Raw genomic sequence first — 25,649 nt, 5'->3', positions numbered from 1 at the left:
TAGATGTTAGGAAGAACTTCTTTGCTGAAAGGGTTGTGAGGCACTGGAACGGGCTGCCCAGGGAGGTGGTGGAGTCACCATCCCTGGAAGTCTTCAAAAGACGTTTAGATGTAGAGCTTAGGGATATGGTTTAGTGGGGACTGTTAGTGTTAGGTTAGAGGTTGGACTCGATGATCTTGAGGTCTCGTCCAACCTAGAAATTCTGTGATTCTGTGATTCTGTGATCTTGCTTTCCCAGTAAAATAGAAATAATGTATTTCCTTTATGCATAATAGTTTCTAATAGTAACTCCTAAGTGATCAACTATCTGTTATCTTAGCATTTCATAAGCATGAATATTTAAATACATATTCGGGGAAGAATACATATTTTTTTTTTTTTTTTTTTTTTTTTTAAATAACATCCCTTTGTGCATATGTGTTCATATATGGCTAGCTTAAGATACACCTAAGTACAGCCTTTTAAGTGGCATTTGTTTATATTCAGGGACTTGATTCTGATTTCAGTGATATCAGAGAAAATAAGTTGAAGTTAATAGTATATGACTGTTGTCTTATCTCTGTTTACAGAATACTTAAACTATACCACAGCTGAACAGAACTTTTCCACTGATCTTTGTTAATTCAAAGTGGTGATCTACTGGTCTGAAATTGAGTTTATCATTGCCAGTCCCATCCATCACTTTCCTCATTAATAGTTCTATGTTTTGCATACTTACTCCACATCATTTGTTCAGTAGTCCCTTGATTTAACAAAGAGGTGTCAGTGTATTAGTATAGTCACTTCAGTTGTTAGGGTAAGATTTTGCTTGATAGAGCATGTGAGCAAAAATAGATGACAAAACTTGAGTTTACTGTTACTACATAAACAAAATATAAAATTTTCAACTTTTTTTTTATTTTTTTTAAGAAACAACTATTAGTTTTCTTATACACTGCTGTAGAATATCGAATAGCCTACTTTTTTTTTTTTTTTGTAGGAACAGTTGTCTCAGGAAAAAAAAAACTTTGCTTTTTTAAAATCGGTTACTGTTGACCCCATTGTAGCAGGTTTTAGAGAAATTTAGTATTTACTAAAGAGATTATTTCTTGTTATTTCTTGTTGGATAAGAAAGCAAGACATTCTGAGCACGGAAAGGGTTGCCATGGGGTTGATGATACAAAACTAAAATCCTGACTGACTGGCTTCATTACTATCTTACTTTCACTGCCCTCACACCAAAGTGCCTTGGGTTGTTACTGTTTTACACTGATATAACATCTGTATTTGGGACTGTAAATTTAACCTGGTGCTCATAAGCAATTGTTGCAGTAAAGTGCTTGTGACAAAACTTGGTTTTAGTCCTTCCTCTAAATGGATAGCTGTATATTTTGAGAAAACACCCTGAAAGAAAACGTGTTTCCACAAATGGAAAACAATTTTCTTTGAAGCTGAACAAATGATTCACAACAGAACTTTATTCGATAAACCCATTTAAGCTCAAAACATGTAAATATTTCTATAAGCATATTACCTTTAAATAATTACCTAATAAAAGTAAGTTGTGAAGATGTGTTACTGAAGATGTGTTACCTACATTTGAAAATCTTTGAGATTCAGTTCCTGGATTGTACTTGTATATTACCAAAAGTGAGTATAATATTAAACTTGTCTTCTATGACTATTTCATTCATACTGTATTGATTATTTAACTCTGGTCAGATAGTTCACATAGTGTTGTTTCTTTCTTAGGTAGGAGGAACACAGAAAGGCATCACTTTAAAAGGCATCACTTGTTAGTATATGTAAAAATTATTATTTTTTTGCAAAGCAGTAGATGTAGAATTTTAAAATTTTATTTTTTGAGAGTTAGGTATAGGACAGACAGCCTACACAAAGCATGCATTCCTATACAGTCATAGAATCATTGAATATCCCGAGTTGGAAGGGACCCACAATGATAATTGGGTCCAAATCCAGACTCCACAGAGATCTATGCAGAAATTCAGACCATATGACTAAGAGCATAGTCCAAATGCATCTTAAACTCCAACAGGCATGGTGCCATGACTATGTCCCTGGGGAACCTGTTCCAGTAGGCAAACAACCTCTCAGTGAAGAACCATTTCCTGATATCCAGCCTGAATGTTCCCTCTTGCAACTTGACTCCATTCCCTATCACTGATCACTAAAGATAATAGATTGGCACCTGCCCCTCCACTCCCCCTCATGAGAAAACAGTCCTTCTGGAACATATATGTAGAAGCTAGCTGCTGTATAGAATTTGGATAACATTTGTGCACAAGCATGATGCACTACCCTCTGCAAAACCCAACTGTAAAAATGCCTGAAGTTAGTATGGAAGGCAGATGTTGCAAAAGGAACTTAAGAATAAGAAAAATATTTATATACTGTGTTTATGAAATTCAAATATTTTAAGATTACCAATCTACCTTGCTCTTCAGCTATGATGTTGTATCTTATTCCCTAGCTTAAAACTAACAAACAAAACAAACAAATGAAAACCACCATGTTCTGTGGTTCCATTACAAACTCTGTGTCTCCAAGGGGAAAATGATTTTTCTTAAAATGTCGTGTTCCCTTTGTATTAATACTGCTAGAGAATACATGCTGATATGTCTCTAATATTCAACAAACCTTGTAATTACTTTCATTGCTGACAAAAAAACTTTCATTGTTGACAAAGGTCTCTGGTTTTGGTATCATTGTGGAGGGCTGCCATCTGTAAAAGGATGTTCAACTCAGCTGCTTAAGACTGAATGATTGTCATTGGGTATAAGCAGTATTTCTGTCAAGGCTTCAATATGTTTCTTATAAAACTGCCTGTACTGACAGTTTGTTGCAGAACTACACTTAATTCCTGGCCCAGCAAACTAGGGGCCTTTGACTTTGACTTTTTAAAGTACGACTTGACAGTAGAAATTTCTGTATCTCGTACTCTGGTGAAATATATGCGTATACCCATGTTCTTATCAAATTTTACATAGTGAATGCGTATCTTTTTTGTTTCACCAAAGCATAAAATATCTGTAGGAATAAAATGTATGCATGTATGTGTGTTTATGTGCACACGATCCTGATGGTAGTAATGTAAATCATCACATCAATTTTTAAAGACAGTAGAGTTATTAATACAATCGGATGATTTCACAATATGTAGTAAATTGCATATTATATTTACTTTATGAAAAATATTTAGTATAGTATCAGGATGTTAGGAATGATTTAAAAAAATTAGCAAAAGCTGACATAAAAATCTGTTGTATCTGGTAATAAATAGTCTTATTGTAATGTTTAGTAGGCTTGGGGTGCTATTGATTAAAGAAAAAATGTTGTAAATAATTTTCACATATTTCCATTTACATGAGTGTGGAACTAGTAACTGATTCCATGAAATTTTTAAAGTCTAACCTGCCAGTGCCAGATGAGAATAATGTACATATCCTATGAATATTTTAAAAACTGCTAAGCATGTATTGATAAAAGATGTTTGTTACAGTGATCTTGGTCAGTATAGCATCAGAATATTTACTGCCAGACAAATAGAAACAGTTGTTGTTTAAGTTCTGGATTAGATCTTCCTTTCAGTAACTTGAGTGTAAGTTTAAGATAACTCCCCAGAAATCAATGTAATCCCCACTGAACTGAGAGGTCAGTAAGTACCATTGAGCTGAGAGCAGAATTTCATGCATTGCATTCAGAAATAAAATTAATTTTTCTAGATATATAAGCAGATGTCAATTAGGTTTTACCTTTCATCATGGTAAGTCTTTAAACTAACTGGGAAGGAAAGTGAAAAAGAATTGGTTATTGTTGTGGTTGGCAAAATTGTACTGGCTGATAGTAATCCACCAGAAGTAATATTTGATCACAGGGATAGTTCAGAAATGAGAAAGGTGCTTTTCATAGCATTTAGGAAGATACATCTTGATTTGTACAAATTTGAAGCTACCAAAAAGTACTACTTAGAGAAAATCTGCCTATTCTTTTATTTGGAATGTCCTAAAAACTGTTTGGAGTCCAGTGAGGTATGTACAGGAGGACATCTCAGTCATCAGCATGTTCTCTTTCAGACACCTGTATCTTGGATTAGCGTATTTTTCCAGTACGGAGAATTCTCACTGAAGCTGTTTTATAAGTGCCTGGCTTGCATTAGTTGAGTAAGAAATTTTTGTGAGTTGCCTATCGGGAATTCCATGTGTTTTTTTTTCTTAGATAGAAATTGCAAACCCACCTCTTTTCTGTGTTAAGCAAGTGATAGTCCAGTCCAATGTTTGTTCACAGTACGAACACATAGTACAAAGTGAGGGTTTGAGATCTTTACGTATGGAAGCTACTAGAGGAACAAGAAACAATATAAGAAGGATGATCCTGCAATTTATCATTCACTCATCAGTGTGTATTTGCTGATGAAGCAGGAGAGTGTTATTTCTGTCATGTAGCGTGTTCCTCCGGCATGCTTACCCCAAAGCTTTGGTTCCAGGGCAAGGAGGCCCATTGTCTTAAAATTTCTTTAAGTAGACAGTAGAGAGAGGCAGGTGCCTCCAGAGGGGAACTCAGGACAAGAGCGTTAGGTGCCACTGTGCTCCTTAGCTTTTGGAAGTGCTTGCTTTCTCTGATGCTTATCCTGGGTGTCTGAAAAGACTAGTCTCCCAGTCTAAAAAGAGGTCTAAATTTAGACTAGTCTTCCAGTCTAAAATTAGTGTAAATTAGCTCCATATAATTTAGGCATATAAACTAATACATAGTTAGTTGATGTGAATGTGCCCACCTGTGTTCAGGGATAAATGGAGTGGAAGCAAGAGAAGACAAAACCTAGGAAAAATGATACCAGGAAGAGAAAATCATGAGCAATACATGACAGGGTGAACAGCAAAAGGAGAGTATAATTAAGCTGAAGTAATATGGTGGCAAATATGATATGACAAAAAGTACAATCTGCTCATGCACGCCTATAAGTTAAGAATTATAAGTATTTTCTTAACTGCCTGACTGAGGTACTAGAACCAACACACAGTTGGAATAGAAGTGTGGAAAAATGTGAATATTTTGAAGAGAACTCTCAATATATATCTGAAGGGATTTCTATCAATGCATGTCTGTGTATACACAGCTCAATGACTTCTGAGTTCTATGATCTAATGTGATAAAAGATTTCTGTGGTCCCTTGTGCCCAGAACTACACAATGTGGATTTTCTGCTGGATATGGTCAGTAGTATATGAAAGACACTGCACTTTGTTAATATGTATAATTTCATTGTCCATGTTTCTGGAAAGAGTAAATGATTCAAGAATAAAAGGCACAGAATGTCTATTCTGCTTAGTGAGAGAGTTTCCCAGCAAATCAGGTATTTCTCATTAGCTTTAAAGGGCAGTAGTCCAGGTACATGTCTCAGTTTATTAATGAAAGTATAGATTCCCCTGAAATATATCCATGAGAGTATAGCTCCTCACTCCCCCAGTCTGTACAATAAGTAAACAAATGTGTGGTTCTAGTCAGGAAATTAAAAAAGATTAATGACAGTTTTGTACCTTTATTTTAAGTAGAGTCTGAACTTTGGAGGCAGATGAGCAAAATAGCCTGCCGTAAAAGGCAATTTCATTTGCCAAAATGAAACTACCTCCCAGTATTAATACTGTAATGAAATGGTTTGAAATATGAACTAAGAATCTTTAGGAAAAAGATGCCAACTGTTACCATGTTCAGTAGTTACTTCTATAAACAATTACATCTATGTAAAAAGCTTTATGATTTTATTTTCATCATTGTCAGGCTGAGCTCTGTAGCTGTCATACTTTGCAGTCTTCCCTCCAGTGACAACCACATTGACAACATGTTATACTCCACATTGATTTTACAGTTAAGGAGCTGATTGTGATATATAGGGATTTTAAGAATTCAGCTGAGAGGCTGACTTTTGCCTTTTATCATTCCATTAAAATTTTATAACCATCTTTTTCATGTCATTTCATCCATGAATTCTTACTTTAGAAAGTGATAGCTACTGCTGTGAGCATAACTTTTCTCATGTTCAGAGCTTTTTATTGTATTAGCAAACTATCCCAATTATAGTTAATACTCATGTTTTACATAATTGTGGTGACCCTTTCAACCAAGCAGTATCATGCTAGTTGATTTGTATATAAAATTAGATGATTCTGCTTGCCATTTAAAAAGCAGCTATACTGAATGAGTGTTGGGGACCAGGATTTAATGCTTTCCCATCCAGTGGGGCCAATTAAGCATCTCTCAAACGTCTTGTTTGAACTGTGAGAGTCTTAAAAGTCTCTCTTTTAAAAGGGCAGTAGGGAATGTATAGGTAGGTATGCTAGCTACCGGAATATGCTTGTTTGAGGGGGGATGGAGGGACTAGGGGTACCCAAATTTTAAGTTAGAAACCACCTAGCATACATTACACATTGTCCTTAAGGAATATGCCTTAACTCAATGGGGGAGTTGAAGCACAGGTTCAGCTAATTGTCTCAAATGTTTCACCTGTAATGCCAGCAACTTGTTCAGTACAAATAGAAAGGTTTATCCATCCCCTCCCAACAAACTGCTCGATTGTTGTGGTTTTGTTCTGTTCTGTGTTTTTGTCCTGCAGAAGTTCACAGTATGATAGGCAATGTACAAGGGATAAATAACACGCTAGTCTGTAGCTCAGTAAATATTGTATCTTTCAGTCTCCCTTCTCCCCATTAAACAAGAATTTGCAGCATCTTATTTTCAAGATCTTCAATTCCAAAGCAAATCTCCCTCCTTCACCTTTACACTCCAGCAAAATTTTTGTTTTACAGAATATACGTCTAATTCAGGTTTACACCCCCACCCCTCTGTCTTTCAGTGAAGTCTGAATAATGGCCCAAATTTTGTTCCAGCTTATGACCTAATTGATTTTGCCCAAGAGTACATGCAAATAGAATTGGATTGCTCTTTACAACAGATCATCTTTTATACTTGTAAATTCTGAGATCTAAATTAATCCTGGAGTGCACAAGCATTAGTATAAAACTCCATCCTTATTATCACTGTGAGTAGAACAGGAATTGTGATATGGATGAGTTTTATGGAGTTGCTTTGTGATGCATCATATAATGAAAGAAAAAACACTGTTACTTTTTCAAATTTAAAAGCCAAAAAAAAAAAAAAAAAAAGAAAAAGCTTGCTATCCCAATTTTACATCACTGTTTCCACAGACATCAGTGCAATAATCCTGATTTACGTCTCTCTGTAGGAGGAGAATTGGGACTTCTGACTGCTTCAGCTGTTATTCTAAATGAGAGAAAAAGCCAGTCTTTGTGCTGGATTTATTTATTTTCTAGCATCCCTATTTTCATTCTCTCTCCTTCTTTCTCTTTTTTCTGTTAACTTATACATTTGCAGGAATTATTTAATTTCTGGTGAAGTAAATTATTCTTCCTATACCGATACTGGTCCTTGTGGTTTGGACAGCATACCACTTCACTAGGAATTAAATAACAAAGTTGTTGACTGCTGTGGAATTCAGTATATGCTATGTCATGTGTCCCGGAGACTTAGCATGCACATAACCACTAATAAATATAAAATTTTCAACCCTTAACATTTGAAACTTGCCTCCCTGAAATCCCCAAACCTAAAGCTATTTTAAACAATTACTAAATCCTAGTGTATCTTTTTTTTAAGATTACAATAAAATATAATGTTCACAGAAAAATCTCATAAATGTCAAAATTGCTGTGGGCAGAATAGGGGGAATATAGTATTTTCTTGATCCGCTGTAGCAATTTATAGATTTCAGGACGTGGTTTATAAGAATGCTAAATGTTCTGGAATTACAGCTGTTACTGATCAGTGATTGAGCCAGATTTGTGTTATTGCACCATGTTCTTGCTTGTACCTAGAGAGCAGTAAAGCCTCAATATAATAAAAAGCACCTGCATTTTAAATGAAATTTCAATTGAAAAACTTAACAGCCCTTCAAATTGCAGAATTTAACGCAGCCCAGTAAAGCTTAAATAACACTTTGCCTCCACAGGCTGAGGGTTTTGCATTCAAGGTGACTTGATTGTGTCGCATGGTGAAATTATTTACAATTAAGGAATTTCTCTGGAGGGCTGCAGAGTATTTGCTGTTCCACAACACCTATGCAGGCATATGGTCGGTCTTTTTCAGTATTCATGGAAGCTCCTGAACCTTTATGATAATTGAATCAGTTAGAGTGCTGAGTGGAGCAAGCATAAAACCTGTTAACCTAAAGGTCAGATCTGTGCATTGTTTATTTATCAGTAGGTGAAAGAGCTAAATCGGCAGCTTCTGTCACAGTCACAGTAAAAAATCACCTATAATATTAACAGGGAGTAGATAAATTGCAAAAAATGGATTAGAATTATAAACAGAATGAAGTAAAATATTGAATATATAATGAGAGATGCAGTAGGGGTTTGCCAAGCTGTAAAATATGCAGATTTGTTATGCCTGTGCTATTGGTTGCAATCAGTAGCTAGTGCTCTAGAAAATATCAACAATAGCTAGAACTGTAGTTCTATATTGATACTTAGTCTTGCATTTTCTCCACATGCTAATACAACACTGTTGAGGTATATGAGGAAAAAGATGCAGATGAGGGAGGGAAGGTGTGCTTGCAGAGCAGTTTGCCTTCAAGAAGAGAACCATGTTTATCTCCTGAAGCACTGGGCCTACAGTTTTTGAAGAGATAAACTGGTAGATTTGAACTTCTTTCATCGCTTTGAAACTCACTTGATGAGTTCCACTTCCTACCACTTTTACAACTCACAGACTATTAGTAATTTTTCTTTCCCTTCTTTTCTGTTACAGAACCTGGACCTTTGGATCCACCGCTTGTACTGAATGTTACGTCAAGGGCAGCAAACATCACCTGGCAGCATCCTTTAAAGAAAAATGGCATTATTACTCATTATAATATTTACCAAAATGGCCAACTGCATGCTACAGTGCTAGGAAATAGGTCTAATTGCACTGTAGAGGACTTGCATCCTTACACTCTCTATGTGTTTCAGGTAGAAGGATGCACATCTAAAGGATGCTCTCTTTCACCCAAGACTCCATCAATCCATACTCTTCCAGATGCACCTGAAGGCATTCATGCTCCAGAGCTGTATTCTGATACTCCAACCTCTGTGGTTATATCCTGGCAACCACCTGCTTACCCGAATGGTTTGGTGGAAAACCTAACAATAGAAAGGAGGGTAAAAGGGACAGAACAAATATCAACTGTGGTGACTCTCCCTCTTAGTCAGTCCATGAGCTATATTGACCAGAGTACTGCTCTGAGCCCGTGGCAGAAATTTGAATACAGGATACTTATGAACACTCTTCATGGAGGGATGAACAGCAGTGCATGGTCAGAAGTTACCACTCGACCATCAAGACCTGCTGGTGTTCAGCCACCTGATGCAGAAGTGCTGGGACCACATTCAGTTAAGGTAGGAGTAATTTTCATCACTTTGTGGCTTTAACGGGTTTCCCTTGTATCAGTGGTGTATTTAAGAGAGACATCCATGGGCTGAGCCAATGAATTTCTTTGCTGCGGAGGTAGCTAAATGCTTAGTGTCTGTCCTTTGGCTCAAAAGCATTGTATTCCTTTCCATTTTTCCTTTATGGCAGCATCTTGTCGTTATGCTCCAGATCATTTTTTTCTTTATACACTTGGCTTAGTTTAAATATTAAACTTGATTCTTACCCTTAAGTTCCTATTAAGAACAGAAAATGACCTACTGCCTTCCCCAAAATTTCAAGGTTTCATTGAAATGCTAAGAAGTAACAAGAATTTTAATGTAATTAAGTCTCATATATAGCTATCAGATTTTTTTAAAATAGCTCATGAAGAAAAAATAGCATTATTGTTCTCCTGATTTATGAAAAAATAGTCTTACAGGACTACCTAGGAAGTTTTCAATTATTTGCATCGTTCTGTAGGGAATGAACTCTAGAGGACAGGATAACTACCATTGTTTTGGCTTGCATACAAACTTCATTCAAGGGAAATTAGTGTAACCAAACAAGAGGGATTTTTGTAGCTTAGAAGCCTCTTTTGTGTAAATACACACATGCTTCCATGGATTCAGTCTTGTACTAATGCCAAAAGTATTGGTACAGTAGCTTGCTCAACAGAGCACAAAACAAAGGACATTTGCATAAGATTGAAGTTCATCTGTTTGATTTATTATTTTTCGTATACATTGTATTTTCAAAAAGTAAACATAGAGTGGTTGTTACCAATGTAGTCTAAGTAGTTTAAGGGTATGAATCCGAGCAGTAAAACAATCCCGATTTTTTGCTTTGTTCACATATAACATTAAGCTATGAAAAAAGCCACTCACCATTAGATAAAAAAAAATCCTGAGCTCTTAAAATTATTTTAATGTCTAAGAAATTGCTTGTTACCTCCACATTAATGGCAAATGAGTTCAGTATGAGTACAATGGTTACCGTAAGAATTAATAATGATCGACCACTACTAATTGTGATGAATTGCCAGACTGCTTATTGGAGATTTGGGCTATCTACATCTAGGACTCTGCACTCCATATTTCTGTAGATATATCTTAATATCTACCATGATTTATAGCAAAGTATATTTCATGGATTTACCAGAAGAACTAATGCTGAGTAAACATTAGTTCAAATTTTTAGTTCAATTGTTGCTGAGTAAAAATTAGTTCAATTATATGCTTACACACACGTCCACATTTTATTACATGAGATTTTATACATTGGCTCTATTTTTTTGTGAACTATTTGAGCACAGAAAAGAAGTCAGTGCAACCTTTAATGCTTCAATTAATGTGATAAGAGCATAATAATTGCATATCTTTCCCACATTTATTTATTTATTTATTTATTTATTTATTCTCAAAGTGCAATCAACACTCAACCCAATTATAAAAACCCGTGAGTTATCAGTGGCTTTGTCAGTCTTTACTGGGTGTCTTTTCTTGAGATCAGAGGTGTGTGCTGCAATTTTATTGTCTTTTGCTTAGTTCCAAGATTAAGTAATCTACCCATACTGAAAATCAGTTTGATCATTTATTTTTTTGAAACCTGAAATCAGGCAGCTCTGTCTCCATTCAGTAATAATTTAATTTCAATTAAACAATGCTTTTCAAATTTTGTTTTTCAATTCCTGTTTCAATTAAACAATGCTTTTCGATTTTTGTTTTTCGTCTGTTAAAAATAATTTCTATCGAAGATACTGAAGCTTGGATGTTTTTATTTCCAAAACTTGGTTTTATGGTTCATTTTACTTGATTTTAAATATTTAGGATAAAATATTCAAAATAATTAAAGGTGGCAGCATTTAATAGAGAAAAGTGACTTATTTGGACACCTTTCCAAATATACTGTCTTCTGAGGATCTGTCTTGTAATGAAAATTCTCTTTCTTAGTGTACCAAATATTGGTATCTTTTGCCAATGCTCGCATAAATTCTTCTAACTCACCTAGCATTTTATTTAATTTAGTTTTGTTTATTTAGTTTTGGTTAATATGATACTTATCATAATTTCAGAGGAAGGGGTGCCCAAAAATACCCTAGAGGACTGATGAGAATACTTGGTAAAATTGCTATGCATTCCATGGATGAAACATTATTTCACTTCTGATTTCTAAGGTTCTAAGTCTTTGTAAAAAGTCTTAGGATTTCTCTTACTTTTCCAGGACAGCAGAGGCTTTTAGATTTTTATTCTTATATTATTAATATCATTTATGATATTTTCAAAAAGCTGAAATAAGGTTATAGGTCCAGAAGCGTTCACTGCACTACATAACTGAAGAGATTATGACAAGGGCTTGTTGTACCCAATGGTTTTCTCGCCTTCTGCTTGTTTGCAGATGGGAGCACCAAAGGAAATGACTGGGATTTCACCTCACTTGTTAGTCTTCTTGTGGGCCAAATGGATTAGCTTGCTAGCAGAGGCGTTTTTTTCTTTCTCTTACATTTTATTGCAAGTTCCTAAGGCTCAGAAAGCACCCAGTGGGTATTGCCATGAGGTTGAGGCTGTGTTGTGGCTTCTATGGCTGTTCTCTGGTAGAAGAACGTGAAAATAATTAAGTAGCATCCATTTTAAAACATTTGCTTCTTTTTGCCCTACACTTTCAAACTAGAGGGGAGATCTGAAAAGCTGCTCTGCAAGGCCCTGGTGTGTCTTCACCCCAGACAGCTGGTAGTTTCCCAGACAGAATGAAGTTTCATAGGAAGATTGTCACTTGCTGGTTGGAATTTCTTGTATGTGGAAATAGAATGGATCTGATTTGGGACTGCTTTATGTTGCTGACTTTAAACTTTGAGGAGTCCCAAAAAGGCAGACTTTCTCTCCTGTGTAGCCTACCATCAAATCAAATTTGTGGAGTCTGCCTGTGCTGTGCAATGCTCTCATCTTATTCAGTATCTACAACAGTAAATCTTAAGCAGAGAATACAAAATAAGCCATCTCTTCAGAAAGGAGCCACCATCAGAGTTTAATTACCTCTTGCCCTAGAGAAAGCTGCCCTTCCAGGTTAGCAGAGAAAGTACTGGAAGGGCACCGTGGGAAAGATTAGCAAGAGGCTCCTTTACCAAGCCAGGGTTACAAATCAATAGAGGCTTTCAGTTGTCACTGCAACCAATCCCTAAACCATGAGCGCAAATATTTACTTATACTGAAAACAGAGAGAATTTATTAAAAGAGAGGGAGAGAGAGAGAGAGAGAGAGAGAGAGAGAAACATATTTCCATTCTTTTATTTAGTCATAGAATCAATATAAATGATTTGAGGATGTGAAGAATTCAAAGCACTCCGGGATAGTACTCACTTGAGTATACAGCTTATTTTCCTAGACCAAAGCTTTCACTCTGCAAGGAGGAAAATATCAGCACAGCAGGTCAATCTTGGCATAAACACTTTCTTATGTGTATATTGTCCTTTAGCATTCTATTTTAATCAGAATGGACTGGTATCTCTCAATAACATTTAACTTGCTTTCTTTTGTGCAACAGAAAGTGTATAGCTGTTGATAATTTTTAAAGTACCCAATTCTGTGACACCTGCATGATATTTTTTAATATTTGCTGAATTGATAATGTTCATGGTAGCAGAGTATACTGCGCAATAAACTGCTTTTGTGGCTGATTAAATGCCAAAGTGAAGTGGAGGTATTCAGCAACTGCAAAAGCCGTTTATTTAGTATATGCCAATGCCATGAACATTATTCCTGTTACACAAGATTTGCTATACCCTAATGTACAGAAGTATAAAAGAAATTGTTTCCTTTTCTTGTGAGGGTTGCAATTGCTGTGCTGCTTCAATCTCACACTTCACACTGATACGACATTCGGGAATGTAGCTAGGTTGAATGCCTTGAGAAAGAGACTGGTTTACACAATGAATAATTATTTGACAGAGTTCTTTGTGTAGGAAAAGCATTATGTGGCTGGGTATGCTGAACTAAATTAACTGTAGTATGGAAATTATCCAACTTTGGCCATGTAACTTTAGATAGGAAGTCTTTAGATAGGAAATCTTCCCTTTCATTGCTGTGGGTTCTCCCTTGAGGGCTTTGGCCTGGGGAAGACAGCTGTAATCTTGATTATTGGCTTAACTGGGGACTTGCTGATGTATGTTTGCCTGTACTGTTCTCCCTCGCCGACCAATGCTGCCACCCAGACCACTGACAGGCAGGAAGCTGCAGCTATTTTCTGTCTTTCTTTACATAACTTTTTCAAATGTGGCACAACCTTTACTTAATCCTGATGTTTCTCTCTAGGGGAACAAGAATTTTTCTTCTTGGTGCTCAGGTAGGTGATAAGAGACTGATTTCCTCCTGATTGGATTACATAAGTACTTTATTGGCATATAATTCTTGTGCCACGGCATTCCTTCATGATAATATCAGTTACAGAAATTTCTTTCAATTTAATTAGATAGAAAATAAGAAAAAAATAATTAAAAATATGATTTCATTGACTTCTCTCTTAAAGTATGTTATATATGCTGTCAGAAATGTGGTGTAACCGTTTCTGTAGCACCAAACTGTCATTCTTCTTTCTAATTTCTTTTGTTGCATGTTGTTTTCATATCATGTCATTCATTTTGTAAGGATTGCTTCTGTTTCCTAAGCATTTTCCCATGACTTTGCTGACTGAGGAAGGGTTGCAGGCTTTGATTTCCATTGTCATTTGTGTTTGCTTTTACCCTTGGAGGTGACAGTTGCTTACCTTACAGTTCACCTGCTATTCTCTTCTTTGTGTAGAAGCAGCTGCAGCAAAGACAGATAGTATTCCAGCCTGCAGATCGAGCAATGTCTTCAGTTTGCAGTCCATAAGATGTTCAAGAGATGCAGTCTGCAACTTTTCTTTACAGAAGATTATCATTTATTGCTACAGAGTGATAAATTTTCTAGTAGCTGTTTCTCAGATTTGACTACTAAATTACATCAAGTGAGGAAACAAAATTAACAAGGCTCTATTTTTATAGTTGTCTTCTATCCTTCTGACAGTGGACTGCTAGATACCTTTTGCTCTGTAAACAGGCAAAGACTGCAAAGCCCAAAAGAAAGATTCCAGTTGTATGGATGCCACTTACACATTTAAACCAAGCATGAAATAGCTTTAGTTAATTTGAGTATGATCCATGAAAAGAAAGATGTTTTCTTTACCCATTTACCCACTTCCATTAGAATTACAGTTACAGATATATGTTCTGGACTTGCTTTTGTCTCACACTTTACTGTCTGCTGTCCTGTGAAGTTGCTTCTGATGACAGAACATTGGATGCTACTGAAATAACTCCATGGTCACTGATTCTGGTGACTAACACAGGGGTGATCCTTTAGCATTTTAACTCTGTGGTAACGCATGATGCTGTTAAGAAGATCCTTCCTCTCCTCTCTTCCAGTTTAAACTCCTGGTCCTTTGCTATTTCATTCTCAAAATGCCTCAAACTACAGTTACCTAAGAACATCACAGCATCACATATCAAGATATATCAACATATCAAGATATATCAACATATATGAAGAACATAATTTTGTGAATATGAACAACCCTAATATCTAGGCTTAGTATATAATACAACCCTAATATCTAGGCTAAATGGAGATGCAAGAAGGACAAATAGCAGCTTCATTTTGGGGAGAAAAAAAAAGTTTGGACTTTATTCACTTCTGTTCCAGTTTTATGCAGGTGTGCCTAGTGCACTGGGGAAATTGTTTAGGAGCGATCAATCCTTGTGTGAAGATTGCCTTGTAATGCTGCTAAGGTCAGTGAGACCTTGGTTTATTTGCCACATTAAGTGCTGCTTGAGCGACTTAGGTACACCAACACCCGTAGGAGCAGCCTTAACTTGCACACCAGAGGTTCTCCATGTCTAAAACATGTTGTGATTTCTTGCACAGCTTGCTCATTTGGTGCAGATCATACAGTGGGGTGAACTAATCAGGGTTTTATCAGCATATCCCCCTCCCTTTCTTAGAGCTTAAGAAGTTTTTCTAGTAGCAATCTGTTACTGCAAACCTGATTGTACAGTTCTTCTGTGGTAGTGTTTGCTGAAGCTGGATACAATTCATCTGCAAAGTCTATGAGAGTAATTATTATTGACCTCTGTCAGGTTTTGCTCTTCTAGTATGATACTGGCTCTTAGCTGAGTCCTAGTATAATTTCTGTGAGGCCAGATGAGAACTTATGAGGAAATTCATCTTTTTTTTTTTTTTTTTTTTTTTTTTTTTTTTTTTTTTGGGGGGGGGTGCAGTCCAGCAGTGGCTAGAAATCAGAATTTGGGGTACCAAATCCTTCTTTTCAGTTTTGCTTCTTTCTGTAACATGACTTAGTCTGGGATTTAGTCTATTCATCTGTAAAAATGGAATCATGATACTTGCAATTTGAGACTTATAACGTGCTTGGAGACCAACGGTGAAAAGGTCTCAGTAGTGTGTTTATTACGTTCTGTTTGTAGATGTTACAAGCAGTAGCAAGGAGAAACTAGAATAAAATGAAGCCAAACATGCTGATTTAAAAGCAAACTGTTGAAACCAGGCCCGAACTATTAAAAATAGTTATGTGTCCATGCCTCTTGTATCGTAGCTCAGAATTAAATTGCACGGTTCCAACTGCTGCCAAAAAAAAAAAAAAAAAAAAAAAAAAAAGAGAGAGAGAGGGAAAAAAAAAGATATACAAGGTTATAGCCGTTTAATAGGGGGAAAATGGCTAATTTCTGTCTCTTTAAATTTTGTGGTGGAGAAAATAAGGTACTTTGATCTTTAAATGACAGCTTCCAGAGTCATTACATTGAATCAGTTAATCTCTCCCAGTAGTTACCTTATTCTCTCTTCCTCTTGGGCATCCTCTTTCATGGTCTCAGTGCTGAGCTTCAAATCAATGAACAAACTGTTACTGCTTCCAACACAGCCTGTCTAGTGAGCTTTCCTGCTTTCATGCACTGCCAAGCTCTTACCTCAAACCTTGGCACATCAAAGTGGAGAAGAGGTCTAGCAGTGCCACATGTGTTAACCAGGCAGGCTCCATCATCTTCATTCACACTGTATGGGTTAGGCAATCCCTTGACCTTGACCTGTCTGTGAAGTGAAGAGGCAACATAGAGCCTTCCTTCCATAAGAGAGAGAAACTTGTTGGAGACTGCATGTCCTGTCACTCCAAGGTAACATATGTAATTCAAAGGAGGTCAAGTGACCAGTGACTGTGAGAATCCTTGGTCATCCTTTTATCTAGTTTAAAAAACATACCAAAGCTATAACTGATCTACATGTCTTTGTATAATATGTCCATGCCCAGATACTTTGCATTTCTGTGTTATCATCCTACTGGTTAAAAATTCTTTATTCAGCTTGGCTTTTAATTCTCTTTTTTTTAAAAAAAAAAAAAAAAAAAAAAGAGAGAGAGAGAGAGAAATTCCCCAGTGTAAGCCGCATGCACTAGGAGGTGCTTTATCTGTTAGTGCACAACAAAGGCTCTAAAGTAACATGTGGCAGGTTTTTGTTTGTTTGTTTTGTTTTGTTTTCAGGCTTTAGTAGCTAGTTCAGCAGCAGTATCAGACTCACAAACAGGTTCTGGAGCAGTGTCTGTTCTGACAATGTTATAAATCTATTCCTTTATGTGAAGTGGTTACAGTATAAAGTGAATCTTGTGCAAAGTAATTTTGTGTTGCTAGATGTGAAAGTTGGGTATCTAAAATGTAATCCAATTAAAAAATATAATTCTTCCTCCCTTCCAGGGAGGTATAAGGTGAACAGTTTTAGACAGCTTTCTCTTCTGTGAGGGTAATACAAAGAATGTTCCAAAGTATTTGACAAGCAGTTCTTTTATTAGAAAACTTGCATTAAGCAACAAGTAACAGGGTTTTTCTTACTGTTAATGACAAAGTTTACTGTATTAATACTCAGGAAAAAAAAAGGGGTGGGGGGGCAAAAAACTGCAACCACCTCTAACAACAACAACGAAAATATATTATCTTTAGTCACACTTGCTTCAGTGAGGCAGAATTTTGGAACAGTTTCTACACCTCAAAAAAGAGTAATGTAATAATTGTCGCAGAAATGTGTGTTTTACTGTGATGTGTTAGACCTGAAAGTATTCTTTGCTTCTTTCAGCACCTTCAAGGATAGTCCCTGCAAATGTGACCCATGCACGCTTCCCTCTATGACATATAAAATGCATCCTATCAGTGTGTGTAGTATGGCTGCAATAAAATCACCATGACTGGGAAATTTGCCTGAAACTTACTTGTCTGAATGCTTTCTAATTGCACATGAAAACAAAATTTCCTGTTCTAATAATCCACTCTTCTCTGTTTTCTAAACTTACAATTACATCACATGAACTACTTCAAAACGAGAGTTGTGCTCAATGTCTATGAGAACAGTACAGGAGTTGCTTCCTACTTTTATTCATAGTACTTTATTTGTTTGATCTTGATTTGGGGCCAGAAGTAACGGAAGTCTGAATATAGCATTTGATAATTAGCCAGAGCTAAGCCTTTCCTGTGTGAGCACCAATAATCTTGTTTGTGCTGTCTTTACTAAAGATCACCCTGTTTCTAATTCTCTGTTTAATTGTATTCCAGATTCTGTTATCAAAATCCTTCAGCTTTCTCCAGTACTTTGCTGCCAGGTTTCTTGCAAGTCCTGACAGCCTAAGAGGTCCTTCTGTACTTAAGATATAACACTTCCTAATCCCCAAGGGTCCTTTAGAAATCATATTTTTTAAATCAGGCTTCTCTGTTTCCATGGCCATGTGTGAATATAACTTTTTAAAGATACTGTCTTTGGAGACTGGAAAGAATTAATGAAAATGTTCAACATAAAGTATTTTGGTATTGCTATTTACCACTTCAATGTTATATTGGTTACTTTTATTCTTCACATATATTAATCTAGGTGTTGTCTGCTTCTATGTTCTTTGCATTGTTGGATTCAATTCTTAAGTAACCTGTGCCTAGGAGGAAAGAGGCAGCAGTTGTTATAGATGAGTGGGTCAAGAAAAGAAAAAGAGTCACAGGGTTAGCAAAGGAAAACTGCTATACCTCCTTCACAGAGAGTTTTATAGGATAGAGGACTAATAACTGCTATTATACAAACTTTATGAAACTTTGAGTTTCTTAATGCAGTTACATGTCCTCATTGTGTCAGTCTGAAATCCCCTCTGTCATTATACAGTAGTTAAAAGATTTTTTTTTTAAATTGCACTTTATCACAGTTTATAGTACAATGAGTATGATTTCTCACTGGAATTTATAAGAATAATATATAGAATAAAATGCATTTGAAAAAAGAATAAATCAAAACAAAACCATAGTAAGCGTAGCAGCATAAGCATTCTCAAAATAATTTCATAATTCTAAAAATGGAAAAAATTGTCTGTTATTCTTGATAGTTACCGGTTTAATTTATAACTGAAAAATAAAAGGGAAAAAGGAAATTTCATCATGTAAAAAGTGTGTATAGTCTTGGCTCTCATAGGAGCTAATGCAATTACGCATTTCTGAAAATTATGCAAATACTAAATAAGATTTCTTTTTACTCTGCCAGTAATAGATGAGCACACCAGGCAATACAATGTAAGCAAAGAAATGACAGTGTTATTAATGATGAACAATGTATTTTTGCTAATGTATCAGAACACCTCACAGACTTTAGAGTACTCCAGTTTTACTGGTGAAGCTCAGTAGTAGATTTTCAATGGCCACAACTGTTACTGCAACCCTCACTAAAAATAAGGTTAGATTTCTAACTGATGTCCCTTTAAAAATCAAATCTCAGATACCTGGGAAAGGTCATTCTCAAGGTCTGTCTTGGTGAAGAAATAAAAGAAGTCCATCTTGAGATCACGACCGTGACTGTTTATAGCACGTTGTGCTTGTATTTCTGCATTCTGACTGTAAGTCCATTGTTTATGTTTTCTCCTCCTTCAGGTCTCGTGGAAACCCCCTCTGATACAGAATGGTGAAATCCTTAACTACGAGATTCGCATGCCTGATCCACGAATTGTCATTGCTGGAAATACTTCATCAATGTTAAGTCATGTGGTGACTAATCTCATACCTTACACAAACTACTCAGTTACTCTAATAGCTTGTACTGGAGGTGATGGCTTTCTAGGAGGCTGCACTGAGAGTTTACCTACCAGCGTAACTACACCTTCAACAGTTCCTCAGGGCATTAGTCCATTGTCTGTGACGCCGATCAGCGAGTCCTTTATCGCCTTATCTTGGCAACCACCGCTAAGGCCAAATGGTCCTCATCTAAGGTAAGCTTTTAGTTGCAGATGAGATGACAGTTTTCTCCATACCTAAGTCTGATTTAGAAAATGCTGAGCAGTGCAAACTTGATGATGTGATCTCAGTTTCTCCTGACCTTCTGAAGCTGTTTAGGGTTCAAAAGTCCATGAGTAGACTTAACAGAAATTGGAGATAGAGCAGGGTGAACTTTGAATCATTTTGAATTTAAGAAGACTCAGGATTATTTAGAGTACCTGTGGCATCTGCACTGTGGAACTTACTTTTCAGAACATGTTCAAGAATCCTCTGGGTTTTTCAGACTGGTGCTCTCTGAAGAGCCAGAAGGAACAAGCCCAGGATCTTTGCAAAGGCGTAGCTGTTCTGGGCTGTAGGATCAGCCACTTTCTGGTGCTGAGCTCAAGCAGCACATTTCACTAGTGAAATGGCAAGAAAAGCATGAGATCTCTGTGAACACAAATGTTTAACACATACATATTCTCAATACTCTGTGTGGGCTAGTCCAGATAAAGCAAAAGTGACCATTTGGTAGTGTGATGCAAAAAAAAAAAAAAAAAAAAAGCTTCAAAACTAAGCTGATTAAGAAGCTGTGAATGTGCGAGTTCATAAGAAAGTTAAAGAAGTTAAAGTGCTACAGGTTCTTAGAGCTGAAAATGGGAACAGGAAGAAAGTATTTGGTACAGCAGGCTGGATTTCTCCACAGGTACTGGAATAAAGCATCTCTGAGAGTTGCATAGAACAATGGGATGGGGGTCTTGGCTTGAGTCTATTGATTACTTAGTGTGTGTGTGTAAAAAACAAACAAACAAAAGAAATGAATTTGAGTGCATGAAGATTTAGAAATATATGTTTATCTTTATACATTTATGCATAATTTTTAGAAGTCTAATCCTTCAACCTAGTGCTTTAAGGTATCATGAAACATTGTGCATGGACTTACATCTCTGTAGGTCATATGTGCTGGCTAGTAGCTCTCTTCTAAGTATATCGATGGGTTCAATAATTATCTTGTAATTCTTGAATTCTTGTAGTGCTGTTTCAGTTGCCTCTATTATACCTCTGTAGCTTGACTCTTCAGGCTTAATTAGGGCACAATACATCTGAATAAAGTGATTGTTCTAAAGAGGAAAAAAAAAATAAAAGTTTTTGAAAAGCAGTCTCTGTTATTCTGGAGTTAACAACATGACCATTTTACCATAGATTACTCAAGTAATTCAGCACGACCTACATTTGCAGACTTCATTTCCTTCATGGTGTGCCATGCTGCCCTCAACAAGAAGAACCACGGAAGCAGCTGCTCTGTACAGCATGATAGAGCAAGAAGTCTGCTACTTCGCAAGCAGAGTAGCAGCAGCAGCTGCCAGTGGGGGTGATTTACACATGATCACCATTCAATGTTTAAAAAGATTTTGATGTTTTACATGGCTTGTCTATGAATTACATTAGAATATGCTAGGGCTATTCCTAATAAAATTGTAATATTCTGTCTTTGGGTTCTTTTGACCACTGATGAACCACTTGTGAAGTTGTGCTTGGGGTGTAAAGTAACCTGAATATTTTGATGCAGTTGCAGTTCAATTATTTTTATTTGATTTCTGAGGTTATGTTTCCAGCTGATACAATGATAATTTTGTATATCATCACTAAGGTCAGTGACACAACGCTTGTTTGTACCTCTTGAGGGTTATTTCCCCAAATTAAGGGGGAAAGTTAGCTGGAAGTCAAATGTCCTAGTTTCCGTGGAGCATAGGAAGGCTCAGCTCTCTTGTTGGAGAATTTCTCAGCTGATTTATGCTTTTGAAGCAAAAACTAACCACTGAATTCAGTACCTATTTAATACTTCGGTAATATGGGGTCTCAGATCCAGAATGATACTGCCCAATGTTTCTTCATCAGACTGGAGATGATCTTGCTACTGCAACAAGGCTATATATGTCAGTATATTTGCAAGAGACATTGTCATTACATATTCTGGAACAGTCTGTGCATATCAGGAGGCATGAGTCAAGTCTCTGTAAGACACTGTGCCTGTGCTATTTGGACTTGATGTTGATAGCATTTCCACAAGGTAAAATCTGTGAATTATTAAATACCTTTATTCTTTCAAATAAAACTGCTCATTTTCCATTTTCAAAGTAGTTTAAGTAACTCAATGTTTTAAATAATGGAATATTAAAAAGAATGTTTATCTCAGAAAGTTTACAGCTGTGAAAACAAAATAATGTGCGGCTTTAAAAAAAATGTTTTTTTTTCTTTTTTTTTTTTTTTTTTTTTTTTTTGTGTAATAACATTAGTTGAGATAATCCTGGTGTTCTGCTTGTCTTTTGTGTTAGATATGAGCTCCTGAGACGTAAAATCCAGCAACCACTTGCATCAAATCCCCCTGAAGATTTAAATCTGTGGCACAATATTTACTCAGGAACTCAGTGGTTTTATGAAGATAAGGGTCTTAGCAGGTGAGATTACAAAAACTATAAAAACAAATGCTGGCATTTTGTATAGTGTATGTTTAATAGTTCAAAGTATTTCTTGTGTCTTAATGTAGTGAACATATTAATTATGTAATGAAATATTTTTGTCACCATCTTTGCTATTAATCATTCTAATATGCAGGGATTTGCTATTACTCTGACATTCTTGACTGTCATGTATTGTATTGCTTTAAAAAGCAAATGAAAATAGAGGTCATGGAAATTTTAACACTGACATACTCATGTAACAAACCAATTACACATATGTGTACATATGCCTAGATTTGGCAAAATCATAGCACAGGCAAAATGACTGAGAAGTCCTATTTGCAATACATTTGAAACTTGGTTTCAACACTGCTTTTGTTACCAGTTAACTTAATGATATCTCCAAATGCAGGGAGAGTATTTAATGCACTTTCAGCAGATTTAATTTAAGGTCAGCTTTGTGTTAGCTTCATTATAGTTAAATGCAGAGTGTTAAGAGTAGGGAAATGGAGAGTGGTTTCTGTTTCTCAGGATGTTATGGACCTACTATATGGTACAGAGCAGGGCATTTGTTCTAGATTAGTCTTAGTTTCCCCATCTCAAAGTCAAAGCTACCACCTCTAAAACAAGTAAACACTCACATTAGGAATCTCTAATGGATCGTGCAACACAGGTTCTGCGTTGTTTTTCTGTGGGTAAAATCTTGGGAAAACCTTCGTGGAGGGTTTGAGAATGTGTGTGTTCTCTGCATTTGTGTGCTGGCATGCTTTATGAGAATTGCATATCAATCACTGCCCCTCACATAGCTTCCACTTCTATAAGAGCTCCATGAGCATCCCTCGTGAGCATGACGTGAACCCACAGAATGAGACTTCTGAGTGTTGTAGAGGCTGAACCAAGCCAAGGACTACTGCCTCTGGCTTGTCACTGACAGTTTGCTGGAAGTCACTGCTCATTTTCGTCCACTGCAATAACTGATCATGGAACCATTCTTTAACCCAATCCTGCACAACTGTCAATTTCTTTCTTAAACCACATTTGAAATTCTACATGGAGTTTCATTTATTTTTAGTTTAGCTCTTCTCAGCAGTCTTCTCTAAGGCATGCAGCATTTATGCTAGCACTCCTGAGGGGGCAATAAGTTCCCACAGGGAACAGTAGCAAGTCCTTAGGCACAAGGACCTTTTAGGTTGCATGAGCTATGGCCACAAAAGTGTACCTAACATTTGGACACACCTGAATGCTTCTTTTGGAGAGGGTTCTGCAGCTGCAGCTGTGCTCCTGCAGTCAACAACTCAGGAGGAATTTGTGGCTGGAGAAAAGATGCTGTAGAGAGAACGAAGCCTCATTTTTTACAAAAAGAAAACCTGTATATCAGCATCTACTTTATATGTTTGTGTTTGTGACATACTACAAGCATGTTTCAGAATAAGTGAATTTTTATTATATTCCAGCTTGAAGTCTCTTTTGATAGTGGTTGCTTCAAATGGTTTTTACATTTCTAATAGGTTTAGTCAAATGTCTTCTATTTTCATTGTTGGAACTGTGGATCCAAAAACGAATCTCAAATTCTCATCCTTAATTTGTAAGACTAGATCCTACTCCTTTTTGATTACACCTGCACTACAATGTCCAAGAATATACATGTATTACATGTTCACAAAGGGTGTGTTCACAATTTATATTGTCAGCTTTTTTTCTAGCATGGTTATTACAGTGGGAGCTAGCGAGCTCTAATTAGTTTCCTTTTTTCTCAGTAGAACAGGTAAAGCTTAGCTCTTTTGAAAGTCAGGCTGAGTGGCTGCATAAAGTAGGGTTCTGTAGGGAGAAAAAAAAAGTAAAAGTAAACATGAAGTGAGTAACTTCTTTTTGTAGAGGTCTTTAAATGTTAAATATTTGCAGTTCCTTTATTGTTTTTGTAGACAGTTATTCCAGTGATGCAGCTTCAGCAAAAATTTGTTATCACGTGTTCCTGTGATTGTGCAGTTTTGTATGAGGGTTCTTATGTATGAATGTTATGTATGACTGTATGAAAACAATTTTGAGATTATGAAATCTCCCTTAAAATACATTAATATATCGTTTGAGTTAGAGAAGAAATTATGGAGTGACAGTCACTTAGTTTACTAAATATACTTGTAGTATTTCATAAATCTGTGTAAGTTGAATATCCACAGTTCTGAAGAAAATTACTTTATTAAATGGATTTGCATTATTAGATTATTTTATTTATTTATTTATTTTATCAGTGGGAGAGTCCTGGCTGTATGGTGAATCACTTTTACAAATGAGACTCTGCAAGTTAAAATCAACGGGTTTCCCAAAAGAGGAAAAAAGCCTCATTTGATTAAATTCTGATCCAAATTTTGGCAGGTTGCCACCGCTGTAATTACATATTGAATTGAGCTATAATCTCTCAACACCTCAGAAGCTACAACTATGAGGAAGTGAAATAACGTGCTTTATTTTTGTTACCATGTTAATGGTCCTGAATTATTTCCAAAAAAGTAGGCAGCCCTTATAGTGCCTTCATTGGTGCAAGCCACACAGCGGCAGTTTTCTGGGGGGTTGAGTGGGAGGAGAAAGAGCAAAACTTCAGCACAAGCAGAAGTGTTCAAGCAAATTTTTTCTACGTCTGCATTTTTTTGTTCAATGTAATTATTTTTAAAATGTCTTAGGTACACAACATATGAGTACAAGCTCATAGTACACAACGAGGTAGGATATACATCAAGTGAAGAATTGATAGCTACTACATTAGCAGGATTACCAGAGAAAGGAAGTATCATCATTGCACGTGCTGTTAATCATACTGCTGTAGAAGTGGAATGGTCAAAACCAAGTAAGTGTGCTTAGTATTTATTCCAGTAACTAGATGTTAACCTGCCATCACTTACGTTGGTCTGCCTTACTCTCAGAGGAAACACAGTCCCTGTCTTGATTTATAATGCAGCTAAGTGTCCTTGAAAGGAGAGGAAAGAAAGGGGAAAAAAGGGTGCCCATTTTGCTATTTCTCAGTCATGCTTGTATTTATTATATGGTATTTCTGTGGAATGAGAATAGTGAAAGTGAAGAAATACTTAATGCAGAGAAATCTATACAGTAGTACGCAAAATCCTGTTGTCTTTGTGGTATATTTCATCTCTTTGTATGAAAATTTACATATATGTTCCTTCAGGATGAGAGGATCCTCTTTCTCTTTCTTTTTGCTCTGCTCCTTGAAATGAATTCAGCCAATTTCTTTAGCTGGTTTGCTAAGTACAGCAGTGGGGAATTTCTTCATGACTTACATGCAAATGATTTTATAAGGACTGGGTGGTGAATTGCAACAAATGTAGTCTCTTTATTTTATAATTGCATGCGTGAAATAAGCATGCTTATAAAAACTGACAAATGTAATAGATCTGAAGCAGCTCACTGAAGTTTCATTACCTTAGTAATCTA

The 25,649-nt window shown here is 36.2% G+C and overlaps 1 protein-coding gene across 1 annotated transcript in view; it reads left to right on the top strand.

The window, feature by feature from the left end:
• Positions 1–25,649, top strand: part of USH2A (usherin) — a 410,836-nt gene that overhangs the window by 275,875 nt on the left and 109,312 nt on the right. Inside the window, exons 41-44 of the mRNA XM_072035514.1 lie at positions 8,820–9,448; positions 19,423–19,757; positions 22,080–22,202; positions 24,884–25,047. Coding sequence (XP_071891615.1) covers positions 8,820–9,448; positions 19,423–19,757; positions 22,080–22,202; positions 24,884–25,047 — 1,251 coding nt within the window. The remainder of the gene's footprint in view (positions 1–8,819; positions 9,449–19,422; positions 19,758–22,079; positions 22,203–24,883; positions 25,048–25,649) is intronic.

Source organism: Anas platyrhynchos, chromosome 3, assembly GCF_047663525.1.
Source record: "Anas platyrhynchos isolate ZD024472 breed Pekin duck chromosome 3, IASCAAS_PekinDuck_T2T, whole genome shotgun sequence".
NCBI lineage: Eukaryota > Metazoa > Chordata > Aves > Anseriformes > Anatidae > Anas > Anas platyrhynchos.
Note: the sequence above shows the minus strand (reverse complement) of the source record. Positions and strands in the feature narration are given on the sequence as shown.